At 37.0% G+C, this 13,207-nt stretch overlaps 1 protein-coding gene across 4 annotated transcripts in view; it reads right to left on the bottom strand.

The window, feature by feature from the left end:
* Positions 1 to 12,076, bottom strand: part of LOC122073434 — a 30,930-nt gene extending 18,854 nt beyond the window's left edge. Inside the window, exons 1-4 of one of the 4 annotated variants that reach the window (XM_042638021.1) lie at positions 11,654 to 12,074; positions 10,457 to 10,884; positions 9,515 to 9,826; positions 7,636 to 7,711 (exon numbers count right to left, since the gene is read on the bottom strand). In XM_042638021.1, coding sequence (XP_042493955.1) covers positions 7,636 to 7,711; positions 9,515 to 9,826; positions 10,457 to 10,861 — 793 coding nt within the window. In that variant the 5' untranslated portion in view covers positions 10,862 to 10,884; positions 11,654 to 12,074. Of the gene's footprint in view, positions 1 to 6,343; positions 7,712 to 8,713; positions 9,827 to 10,456; positions 10,885 to 11,268; positions 11,539 to 11,653 lie in introns of those variants that run through there. The other 3 variants (XM_042638020.1, XM_042638018.1, XM_042638019.1) reach the window with 3 other exon arrangements.
* Between the last annotated feature and the right edge of the window lie 1,131 nt (positions 12,077 to 13,207).

The following is a 13,207-nucleotide window of genomic DNA, read 5'->3' on the forward strand; positions in this document are numbered from 1 at the left end:
AGATGCAGTCCACTTTTGGTTGATAAAGAAAAGTCCAGCCGGTTGTATAGAGATCCTTAGTATCGTCGATGTAGCTTAGTGAATGATGTTGGGGCTCTCAGCAACTCACGGACAGCAAGTACAGCCAGCAGCAGTAAGTAGTAACCGAGAGGGACAGAGAGAGTGAAAGAGAGAGACAAGATGATAGAGAATATCGAGAAAGAGAGGAGGGACGAGAGTGAGAGGCGAGAAAAGGGAGAGGGCAGCAAGAGAGAAATCGTGGGGGTTGGGGTGTTCTTTTTCTTTCAGTATTCTTCATTCATTATTCTCATTGTGGCCAATGGCCTTACATAAATAATAGGATAATTACTAAAAAAGAAAAGGCTAATCTAGGAACATAATCTCAGAAATAAAGAAGTTTCCTAAAAAAACAAATAGGAATGTTATTTAGTTTCCTACTTAACTCAATGACCTAAATAAAAAAAATCCTAGGAAATAAAACTACTAACATATCAGATTTGGTGGGGGCCACACAATCTTGGCAAAGAAAGGAAGGAGAGGACTCGATCCAGCGCTGGGAAGGCTGGATCGAGCCTTCCTTTTCTTTTTTTTTCTTCTTTCTTCTTCTTCCTCCTTCTAATCCTCCAACTACAAAGAAGGTTGGGTCTTCTTCTTCCTTCGGCTGTACGTCTTGATGTCCCCATCAGGCTGAGTTGTTGTTGTTGTTGTTGTTGTATAAAAACTAGTAGATTTCACAAGTTAAAGGATTGATTCTAATATTAAAGTGCAGCTCATTATTTAGTATAGTTAATAAGATAGCTATTGAAAATTTGTATACAAATAACATTATATTGATATGGATAAAGTACATGTATCCCCAATTTTTGGGCTTAATATGGACAGGCCAGGCTTAATGTGAAGCCCAAGAAAGGCCCATAACAGACCTAGCCCAGACATTAGGTTTTCATGCAGGGTTCAGGGACCAGGGTAACCCAAAATTACTACCCTTCTACCATCATAAGTCAGATGATTCAACTATCAGGAAAACATTGTACTGGAGATGAGCCAACCCAGCCCCATAGGCCCTAGTGATTGATTGAAAAGGTCAATCTGCAAGTCAAATGTTTCCCCCCCCCCCTAACATGGACACTATTCCTCAACCATTTATTTGTTGGACCCCCCACCTATACATCTGATTCAGTCCAATTCTTCGCAAGCAAATCCATCGCCACACATACCATAGTACTGCTTATGTGTAAACCAACTCTAAATAACCTTTTTACCCAAAAAAAAAAAAATTCTAAATAACTTAGGCCAATCAAGCTAGAATAGCCAATATCCAATGCACTTCCTCGAGGTTACAGAAATTCTGAGCATTCAAGTACATAGTTGCATGAATGTATTACAAGCAAAATATAAAATCAAGATAAAAAACAGAAGAAAGATTAAAAAAAAATGATAATAAATAATAACACAATAGATAAGATTTAGTACAAAGTTACACTATCAAACAGTATGGTAATGTTGCAGCATCACTTCTCATATTATTAGACATGAAGACCGAAGCATGGAGCATGATTGCTTGATATAAAAAAGAGGTCAAATAGAAAGAGGGGAATAGTTTCTTACCTCATCGTTGGTTTTCTGAAATATGGAAGGAAGGAAGGGGAAAAGAGAATAAAACAAAACTTTGTTGCACTCGCAGAAAATCTCATACCAATGGCAATGTCTCTTTACAACCGAACAAGCCCTGCTTAGCAAAGGTGATACTTTAAGGCATATCTTCTCACAAATTTTCACGATATTCCTTGCCAAGTCTTCTGCTGACCACTGAACCCTCATGCTAACCTGTCATCTCTTCAACATGCTTCCATGTGCAAGGAGGCTCAACTTCCACAGACATAATTCTCCATGCAAGAAGAATGTTTTCACTTGATCAGAATCAAATCAACTTGTAAAAGAAAATACATATATATATATATATATATAATAAGGGAAAAGGTTGGGTATTGCTGGTATACCGTAAGCTAGCACTATTGTGTCTATCTCTCTCTTCTCCCTTTTGGAATTGACCCCTACCCCTCCTAAATGATGCCTCATCCAGTGCCCCCATTGGTGCTGTCCACTAGCCTGCGGTATACCGGCGGCATACCTATCCCTCTCCCATATAATAATAATAATAATAAAACTCCCGTGTATTGTCACTGGAGGCACAAAATTGAGATATACAAAGATGACAGTACCAAATGGTTCAAAATAGGTAGCTCTAAGGTAGGTAAAGAGAATGGAAATGACTAGCACAAGTTGTTTGGATCCATACAGAGATGTGCCATCAATAATTATGGGTTTCCTGCAACTCATTCTGAAATGAGGACTCAAAACTTCCTCTAAAACCTCCTTCAGGTTGACCTCATGAACCCTGGTAAGTGTTGATTTTACACAACTGTTTGACTCATTTACACAAAGTCCAAGAGCTACTTATTCTGCACTTCCCCAATGGTATAGTAGCACCCCTGCTGTGTACAAATATCAAGCAACTAGTTTAGTAATTACAAAAATCATGTAGGATCATCAAAATTCAAAAAATGTAAATAATGGATTAAGAATAGTTGTTGACTACTATACCTTTTCAAAGAAAAGGGATATATCAATTTTTGGACTGATTGGTCAATTCATATATTTCGAAGCTGATATGTCCCCTATATTTATTTCTGAAACTAGAATCCGTAATCAAAATTCCTAATATTTCTAAATAATTCATTACAACCACAACTTACATTATTTCCCTCCCTCCCTCCCTCCCTCCCTCCCTCCCAAGTGTCTCATGAAGGAAGGAAGCAGATTCCTAGAGGACATTTGAGGATAAATTACCAAATTATCGACCTTCTCTCAAGCTTAATTTTGATGACTGTTCTCTTGGAGATCCCAACATCAAGGATTAGAGGACTTTTATGCATCTCAGCTGCAGCACTTACAGGTGGCTTAGGTACATGAGGACAATTTAATACAGGTCCAGATAAGTTGAGAGCAATTCCACTAGGCCTTAGGATGACACAGGACAACAATGAGGGGGTGATGGAGGGCCAGTAGGGTAGAAATTGCAAGGGAGAGGGAGGAATCGCACAAAGAAGGGGGGGGGGGATGAGAATCACACACGCACAGCCAGCAGGCACATACCACAATATTCAACTCATAGCTTTATTCTTCAATCTGATCTCTACCTGTCCGGTAGTCACATGTATTTAAATAGAAACGAAAACCAACATTAAAGGAAACCTACTCTTTTTTGCTAAACAAGCTGGATCAAAAGAGATTACCAGAAACTAACAAAAAAATGGAGGGATTAAAAATCCGAGATCCCTCCCCTACCTGCAGCATGGCCATCAGTGGGGGAGGAGATCCACGACTCCAACAAAAGCTAATGAAATCGAAATCTAGGACGGTTATCAGCATCCATCCTAATCTCATCTTGGATTGAGAGAGGAAGAACTGGAGAGATCTTCAAAACCCCACTCCAAGCCACCATTTTAGCTAGATAATCCGCTACTGGATTTGCTTCTTTGTAACAGTGCGATAATTTCCACTGAATGGAGGAGAGTTAGGGAGAGAGATAACGCCAATCCTGCCGAGTGTACCAGGCAGAGGAATTGGAATAACCTGCCTTAGTTACAGCCACCGAGTCCGATTCAATCCAAAGGCATTCATTGCCCAGCTATTCGGAGATCTTGATTCCATGAATTAGATCAGTAACCTCAGCCTTATAATTTGATGCGATTCCGATATAGATAGCAAAGGAGTAAGCAATTCTACCATTTGAATCACGAATGAGCTACTCTAATTTAGAAACTAAATCCTAATATCTCTTTTACTTAAGCTACCAAAAATAAAAGATTGCAGGAAAATAGAAATAAAATATTAAAAGATCCTACTAGTCAAAGACCAATATTGGATCCGATTCATCTCTATCTGGATACCCAGATGAGTTTAGATTGGTCCATGGATGTGCATTTGCATCAACTCCGATACCACTTGATGTAGGGCCAGTAGGGGTAGGGAAGAAATTGCAGAGGAGAGGGAGGAATCGCATAAAGAAGGGGGGGGGGGGGGGAGGGGGAAAACACATACCCACAGCTCGCAGACACACACCACAATATTCAACTCATAGTTTCATTCTTCAATCTGATCTCTACTTGTCCCATTACATGTATTTAAATAGAAAAGAAAACCAACATTAAAGGAAACCTACTCTAATTTGGAAACTAAATCCTAATATCTCTTACTTAAGCTACCAAAAATAAAAGATTGCATGAAAATAAAAATAAAATACTAAAAGATCCTACAAGTCAAAGAACCATATTGGATCTGATTCATCTCTATCTCGATACCTAGATGAGTTTGGATTGGTCCATGGGTGTGCATCTGCATCAGGGGGAGAAGGTACAACTCTTCCTTTCCTCTGTGAATACCTCATCCTCATTGCAGCTTATGTCCAAGAACAATGAGAGGATATGAGACCTATAGTTATCAAGCTAATGGTTATCATATTGTACATTTTCCGAAGAAATATGCAATTCCTCCTGTCCTCATTTTTCACATAGTCCTTATATCAACGTGGTGAGGGGTGTTTGGGAGAGGAAGAACACCCCCCACCCACCCCCCCCACAAAAAAATAAAAAATGAAATAAATGGAACCCAAAAAAAAACTACAAGATGCAGTAATCCATTTCCAATTAGTCCAAAGTGAAGAAATATATAAAATATATTATGTCCATTTCTCAAGAAACCTATATCTAAGTTGAACTCAATGGAACTGTCTGGTTGCAAGTAAGGTGTCAGAAAGTGAAGTTGAAGATAACATCACTGTCCATTGGGAATTTCAATGTATTGTTGAGTATTTGTATAGTTGACAATAAGTTAGTTTTGTAACAATGAGAAACGCCAACCTTTATTGTTTTCATCAGTAATAACAGTATATTTTGGAAAATGGGACTACATCCCAGGAAATCTCTTTCCTTTGGGGATACTTTCTTGGAGACAAAAACCACATCTCTCTGAAAAATAACTTCACCTTTCTGTCACTTCTTCCAATTTCACTAGAAACCAATCAGAACCTATGACATAGAATGCTTCACAAAAGTAATCAATGAATCTGAAGCAGTGCAGATCCAATGCTTTCAGTATATTACTCTGTTTCTGTAGGCATGCCTCATTCGAATATTGTTCTCAATTTTCTTCACTACCATGCTAATGATTGTCCCATTTCTATTCATATGCTCTCCTTATTTACAGACATAAGAAGTTGAAGCTTGTTAAATGTAAAAGCAAAAGGCCAAAATTTCAATATTCACCAAAGACTGTGAGTGCAAAAGATCATAGAGGTAAAAGGAAACAATATGCACAAGAACTTGCCCATTTTTCATAAATGAAGCATATTTTTCCATACAAGTAAATCCTTACATACAGCTACTTGGCAGCATTACCTTTTTATCATATGAAAGTTTTTTCCCCCATCCAACAAGTGAATCCTCATATACAGCAACTTGGTAGCATTGTCTTTCTATCATTTGAAGGTCAGAGTCAGAATATATATGATCACAATTCAATGAAGCAGAACCAACCAAAACCCTAATGACTTGCAGAGGCCAAAACAGGCTTGAGTCACTCCATTTCTAATAGTATTCATGTCTTGAATCTTCAAAAGCCCAGTTTTCATTCTCCCAAGAGGATATCCAGATTTTCTTGATTAAACTATTAAAAAACTAGGCAACTTCTCCATCTTCTGTTCAAACCTACGCAGTTCAAATATTTCCATTATTAAGGGTGGTGGAATAGGATGGATGAAATGGAGAGGTGCATCCGGCGTATTGTGTGATCAACGTATTCCTTTAAAACTTAAAGGAAAGTTATATACGATAATCATACGACTAGCTATAATGTTTGGTGCAAAATGTTGGGTAGATAATAAGCATCATGTAGATAAATTCAGTGTAGTAGAGATGAGGATGTTGAGATGGATGTGTGGCAAAACTAAGAAGGATAAAGTAAGGAATAATCATATTAGAGCTGATTTGGGAATATCTCTAATTCATGATAAACTACAATAAATTCATTTGAGGTAGCATGGTCATGTTCAACAGAGGCCTTTGGATGCTCTAGTATGGAGAAGTCACTAGATTCAGATTGAAAGAACTAAAAGAGCCAGAGGCCAAACCTAAAATGACCCTAGGAGAAGTGGTGAGGTAAGACATGCATAGCTTGAGCCTTGTATCAAATATGGCCTCAAATAGAGCTTGATTTGAGGGCAAGGATCCATGTAGCCGACCCCATTTAGTTGGTATAAGGCTGAGTTGTAGTTGTTTATGCGTTGGGTAAGAACTTCGCTTCTAATAGATAGAAATTGAGTAGAGTTGCAATTGGTGTTAAAGACAACCATTACAGTTTCACCCACATATGCCTTGTCAAGTTATACATCATAAGCGGAAAGATTTCAACAAATACTTGGAAAATCAATTTACAAGTCCAGGCCCCAAGATAATCAAGTACATTCTAGGCCTCTTTATCGATAGTCATTTTTCTCAACTATAAAGCTTCATCAATCATCACAAAAAGCTTGAGAGTCCTCTCGAATTTACACGTCATTCAAAGCATACTGCCAAGATCCTGCACTGATGCTATTCAATTTTTAACCACTTCGTTGTTACAAACAGATCTTTCATTCCAAGTACAACTGTAGAGGCCAGATTCTCATCATGTTATCATGGCATCATTCCCATCTAATGCCTACATAGCTAGAGTGTGACACAAATGCTATTCAGACCCCTGTCCCTACACAACAAGCTTTTGTCTGTGTTAAAAACTCCAGCATCTCATGGGACAGCAACGAAAAATCTATAGGGAAGCCATATGCATTATGATCACTATCTCTTTAAAGAGAGATTTTGATGGTGGCATTATTTATCCTATCTCAATATGTATATGCAAACAAGACACATATCTTTATGCTCAGAGCCCTTGATTTCTCTTGAAAGGAATTGGTGACCCCTTAACTCTGAATTTTTCTGAATTTCTAAATCATTTTAAGAGTAGAACCAGACCACTCATTTTTTCCTGACAACAGTTTTGCTCCATCCTAGAGGCCTCTAGGTTTATGTAGCATTCAATTTTTCCCCTTCTTTTAGCTGTCACTGGTAATTTTTTTTCATCAATTCCAACTTTAAACTTGTAGAATTCTCATCACAAGTTTACCTAGATCTTTTGCACTCCAGATTCCAGAGTTAAGAGAAGTTCAAGTATAATAAGGGAAAGATTTATCCATCATTCAAAGACTGAATCTTAGGCTACGTTCATAACATCTATGCAACATATACAGAAGAAACTTATGCCAGCAAGCAAAAGAATGTAATGATGTGGAGTAGCTGAGTTAAAAGGTTTCAAAATAACACCTCTCATGCATCCACACATTCAAAATAACACCTCTCATGCATCAACATATTAGGACATTCAATAGCCACTTCTAAAAGTAATGTAATATGACTTCCTTCAGCACAGCACACAACGTTAGGACCCAACGAATTAAAATAGTTAATGGCACAAATAGCTCGTCATTAGTTCTCTTATTGTAAGGAATTGGATGCAGATATTCCCCATTGTCTACACCTGGAGAAAGGTGGCAAGACCCCACAGTCATCTTTAGAATTTTGGAAGCAAGTTGTACAAGCCTCCAACTTTGGCCCTGGAAAATGCAGAGGAAGCATCAATAACACCCTCAATATGGAACTTCTCACGATACCAAATGGTTACGAAGGAAATCAAACTATTTGAACAAGAAGACAGCAGCAAAAATAATTGGAAATAGAGAGCATGAAATAGATGCCATTTACTGCGTTTCAAAATTAGATGTCATAAACTCCACCAAAATTTTAGAAAAGACGACCTTGGGGGGGGGGGTAGAGAGAGAAATTCATAAGCAGGAATTTGTAACCCTTATCAAAGAGTTCAAAAATTCATCTGCAGATCCATGAATATAAATCTCTCATGCAATATTGCATTTGATGTTCTCATGTAAACAACACTGTTTGAAAATCAAATGAGCCAGCCTATCTGGAATGAAAGATAAATGGAAACATGAAAGTACAACAAATAAAGGGCCATAACCCAGTGCTGGTCCTGCCTATGCAGGGTCCTGGGAGGGGCAAGTTTGAAGTCTGTCCAAAACTTTGGCATTTTTGGGCAAAGTGTCTGCCGTCAAGACTCGAACCCGGGCATTTGCCTGGCAGTTCTAACCTTTACCATTTCTCTAAACAATGGCCCCTAGGAGAATTCGACATGTGCAAAAATTCAGCACTACAGCTTGATTATCCTGGGACAGCTAAATGCCCTCAAACTCTTTCATACTTTCATTTTCTGCAAAAGCCTTGCATTTTCTCCAAAGATCATGTTAAACCTTTAGGATGTAGCACGAACGGGAGTTACTTGACAATTTATCCTCATTTTATTCACATCCAAAGCCTTAACACACACCCCCCCCCCCTCCCACCAATCCCCCAAAAAAAATACAACTAGATGCCCAAGAGAGTATTCTACTGTCTGCAAATAAAGTTGTACACTTTAATTCACAATGATTTAAGTCTCCCTTTCTTAAAAACTGAAAATATAGCCAACTTATTTATTAGGAAAAGCATACACAGTATAAGCACACAAGGATCCAAAACCAAAAAAAGAGTGAACACCATGATGAGACTAGAAACCATGAATACAGGATATTCCATTTCTTTAAAGGAGTTTAAGGTACAGGTATTTCAAAAGTCGCTCTGATTACACTATCTAGATCATTACAGATTGAATTTTCAAGTAGGAGCTACAAAATATAAAAACACATTCTACTTCTTACAATGTTGTGACCTAAAACCAAAAGCAAAGAGGAAAAGATCCTGTTCCAAGGTAAAAAGGAAATACAAAAGCAAAAACTAAAAGAAGATCAAACTAGGACACTGTTTTCCCATCAACCAATAGCCAAGTTTGCTTCAGACGATACTAAGTTTCTTAGCTCCCTCAAATGTTCATCATTTGAGATGTGGAGTGAAAGACGGAGATTTGTCACCATTGTCTCTTGTTCCCAACTCAAGGGCCCAGAAGCAAATAATGCCTCTATGGTGCGATGGTAGGCATGCAACTCTAACTTATGGATTTCTACTGCCAACTTCTCTTTCGTAGGAAGGGGACATCTTTCCTCAGATCCCAACCGACAAAAAGATTTGGCATCATCAAATGGACTATCTCTATCTTGACTAGGTTCTGTTAAAGAACACGAAGGCAATTCATAGAGATTGTTGCTACCAATGCTACAACTACCAACAGAGCAAGCACACCTCTCCACACCATTAGGTTCTAAGCTTCTTGCAAGAAAACACCCGGTATCACCATTTTGTGTTCCAGCGTCCATATCCATTTCAGAAAATCTGGTTGTTCTGTTGTTAAAAGAAGAATACATGTATTTTTCACCCAGCACTTCCCGTGGGTATGCAACAGCATCTACCTTTTCAAGTAATGGGGATGGATGGTTTGTAATCACTCTTTGATGTCTGTTATCTTTCTCAATCAACCTCAATTTGCGGCTAGCACCAGTAAGTGCCTCAACATGAAATGAACAATTAGGTGAGCCTCGCTTCAGCGTTCTTGAGGGAGCCACATCAGACTCCAGCAAACAGTTGTTCTCAACAGGTAAAGGACCATCTTCCACATAAAATTTTGTCTTTGCACTTTTTTGCAGCACCTGGTGGTTTGGCTTCTCATAAAAACTTGAAGTTGATAATTTGTTAGATTTCCCATCTTCACAACGCACAGAACCCTGATGCATAAACAGGAAAATAATCAATCAATTTAAATATGAGAAGAACCCACAAGACATTACTTAGCCATTTTCACGAGTTCTACTGCAGATATTTTTCAATACGTAAAAGATACAGCAGGATGCTAAAGGCTTACTATGAAAGCAATCGTAACAAGCTTAACTATCATTATCAATCAGTGCGCACTACTGAATAAATGATACTGAAACACTCCAAACCTTAGGAAGTCAAAATAAATCTACATGGATACCGAAAAATATAAATCTCAAAGAAAATATAAATCATGCGTGACGAAATCTTATGGAACCTTAAGATTTTACACCAATATAATAATCAATTCATACACTACAGGTTTTGAAAACATCGGAACATTGATGGGCCTATTGACTTGTGGATGTAAGACTGTAATAGAGAAATGAATCTAAATCATAGTATAGTGTCCTTTTTTTCAACAACTTTACTCTTCAGTCAGTGCTTTCATTGTAATTAGCTTCTCAGCTAGAGTTTAAATAAAAGAGTCCTTAGGCAACCAAACAAAACAAAAGAAAGAGCCTTGACACAATCCATACACTTTGTATATACAGATATATCGCTTAGAAAAAATTAATTTCAATAAATAATGTGCTTACTTGTCCAACCACAACCCATTTGTTATCTTGCCAAGACTGCCGCACCCTAAGATCAGATTTGTGGACTCTGAATTTCCTTGGAGATCCAAGGAATCTAACAAAAAAATAATTTCCATCCACAACATCTGAAATTGTAGCGATTTTCCAAGAATTGTTTTCAAAAACCTCAACAAGGCCACCAGGCACCCAACCGTCTGCACCTTCCACTAAGGGTGGACAAGGCCTAATGTCTTTCCTGGACACTCTTTCCAAAGCTACCTCATTGGTGGTGCCTGGAGACCTACTATACTTAACATCATAATTGTGCCCATTCCCAGAGAGTATTTCGGCACAATGCCATGCACCTGAAGACACCTCCTTCCTGCTCAGTACCTCCACTTTACTTCCTTTCTTGAATCTCATCATTGAATGAACACAGATTTGCAACCCTGTCAAACCAAGAATCACAAATTAGATTAAAAAAAAAAACCCTTTGTAATAGTTTTGAAATATCTAAACAGTTAATCAAGTAAGAGAACAAAAGAGATGTTACTCTCACTATTAATCAAGACATGCTCAGATATGAATGGAAGATTATAGAAACAACAAGAGGAAAAGATAATTATAAATCAGCTCATGAATTCAATGCTTAAAAGAAGATAAGAGATACACAGCATATAATTTGAAAGCGGTACCAGAGCAAGTAGATAACTATCTACAAAAAGAGTTATGATGGAGAAAACAGATAAACAATCAAATATTCTCAAATTACATCTACATAGCGATCAGCACAATAGCCAGAACAGAAGACAATCATAGAAACAAGCAGATACCCTTTCAGAGCACTTCTCCCCATAGTAAAGGGAAGAAAAGAAAAAATCCATCTCCACAGAAAATAAACCACAACAGACCCCAAAATCTTCAAACTAAAACAGAAAAATAAATAACAACTCGTTCACAGCGAACGATACTCGGTTGAAATTTTAAAAAGAAAAGAGAAAACTCTCAACATTGGAACAATAAAAGAGACCCGAAAGATTTTCAGTTTCCATTTCCATAACAGAATCAAAAGAAAACTTGTTCAGCCATGCAGAAAACAGAGAAGGAACACTAAGAATTAAATCTCATCGTCCAAAGTACAGAGATTAACTAAACCCAAAAAAAAAAAAGAAAAAATTGATTGAATTACAGAAATTAAAAACGAAGAATTTGACGGACTTTTTCGATGATTTCTTCCTCTTCCTCCTCCTCTCAAGCCTCGACGTTCGATCTCTCAGAGAAGTTATGGTCTTATGGAGCTTGTGTTATTCAAAAGTTTCTCTTTATTATTTTCTCTCTCTAAACCTTCTTCTTCTGTACTCTATACGTATCTGAAAGAGAAATAATGTGACACCAAATACTAAAAGTAAGAAAAACAGAAAGTAAAGATGCAGGGGTGGTTTTTTTTTTTTTTGGAGAATAGAAAGTGGGAAAGACCGGAGGACTGAGGAGGAATTAGAAATTTAGAATATGGTTTTAGGGTTAAATGGCTAAGAATAGCTTGATGGTATGGATTTACGGATCCTCTCAAAACCTCATTGGTGAGGTTCACCCTTCCTGCAAGGAGAAGGAATCCCTAAAATTTGCTCTGGATGCTTAGGTTAGGTATACTCTAGTTGGAACTCTGGTTTTAAGCCTTTAGAGGAATTGTGTAGAAACTTGGATTTGTAGTATTTTGGTTATCCAAGGAAACTAGGATTTGTTTAGAAAAAAAAAAGATTAGTAAAAAAATTGGGTTTTGGCTTAGGGGTTTCAATTTGTTTTTTCGATTTTATTTTATTTTAATTCGATTTTATCGATTATAGTGTGAGAATGTGTGCATCTAAAATCAAACCAATAAAGGAAGAATTGGTTTTGGTTCGATTTCTCTTATTAGTTAGGCTGCGTTTGGTAGTCATTCGAATAATATTTCTGATGTTTTTTCTGTTCTATGAGAACAAAAAAATAGAATAAAGCGTTTAGTGTCAATTTGATATTTTTTGGCATTTTAGAACGAAAAGGAAAAAAGAATGTTAGAAATGTGAAATGACAAGACATGGAATTCATGTTCCGACATTTTGATTTCGTTTCAATAGGACCAAATCGTGTGGATTTTATAAAATAGTGTTTTCCTATTATGAAACAGATTTACCAAACATCATTTTTCTGTTTTAAAAACAGAAATTTGCCACAAACTAAAAATTCTGTTTTTAACATGAAACGTTGTTTATGGAAAAAATGACTACCAAACACAGCCTTAGCTATTGGGTTCGATCTAGATTCAGTTTACTATGTAAACAATTATGGAAATATATATATATATATATATATATTTTTTTTTTTACCCTAGGTTTTATATCCTTTTTTTTAAGTTCAACTTATTTCGATGTGGTCCGGTTTGGGTTCAATTTCACAAATACCCCAATTCAAAGCCTACCCAATAAGCTTCAGTTCAATTTGGGCTAATACGGATTAGATCCATCTAGTTTGACCGGTTTGGTCTAGGGTTTGACACCCCTAGTTTTGGTAAGGTTGAGGCATGCTAGCATTAATTAATGGATTTTTTTTTCTTTTTTTTTCTGTTGGGGAAGGGGGAGGGGAGGGTAGTGGTAAGAGATTAAAAAAAAAAAAAATCACTTTTGTAAAGAAAAAGAAAAGTTTTATGATTATGATATTGTAAGGTATCTAAAATTCTCAATATATTTGGTATATTTATTTAAATGTAAAATTTATTTATTTTTATAAAAATCAAAA

Source organism: Macadamia integrifolia, chromosome 3, assembly GCF_013358625.1.
Source record: "Macadamia integrifolia cultivar HAES 741 chromosome 3, SCU_Mint_v3, whole genome shotgun sequence".
NCBI classification, from domain to species: Eukaryota; Viridiplantae; Streptophyta; class Magnoliopsida; order Proteales; family Proteaceae; genus Macadamia; species Macadamia integrifolia.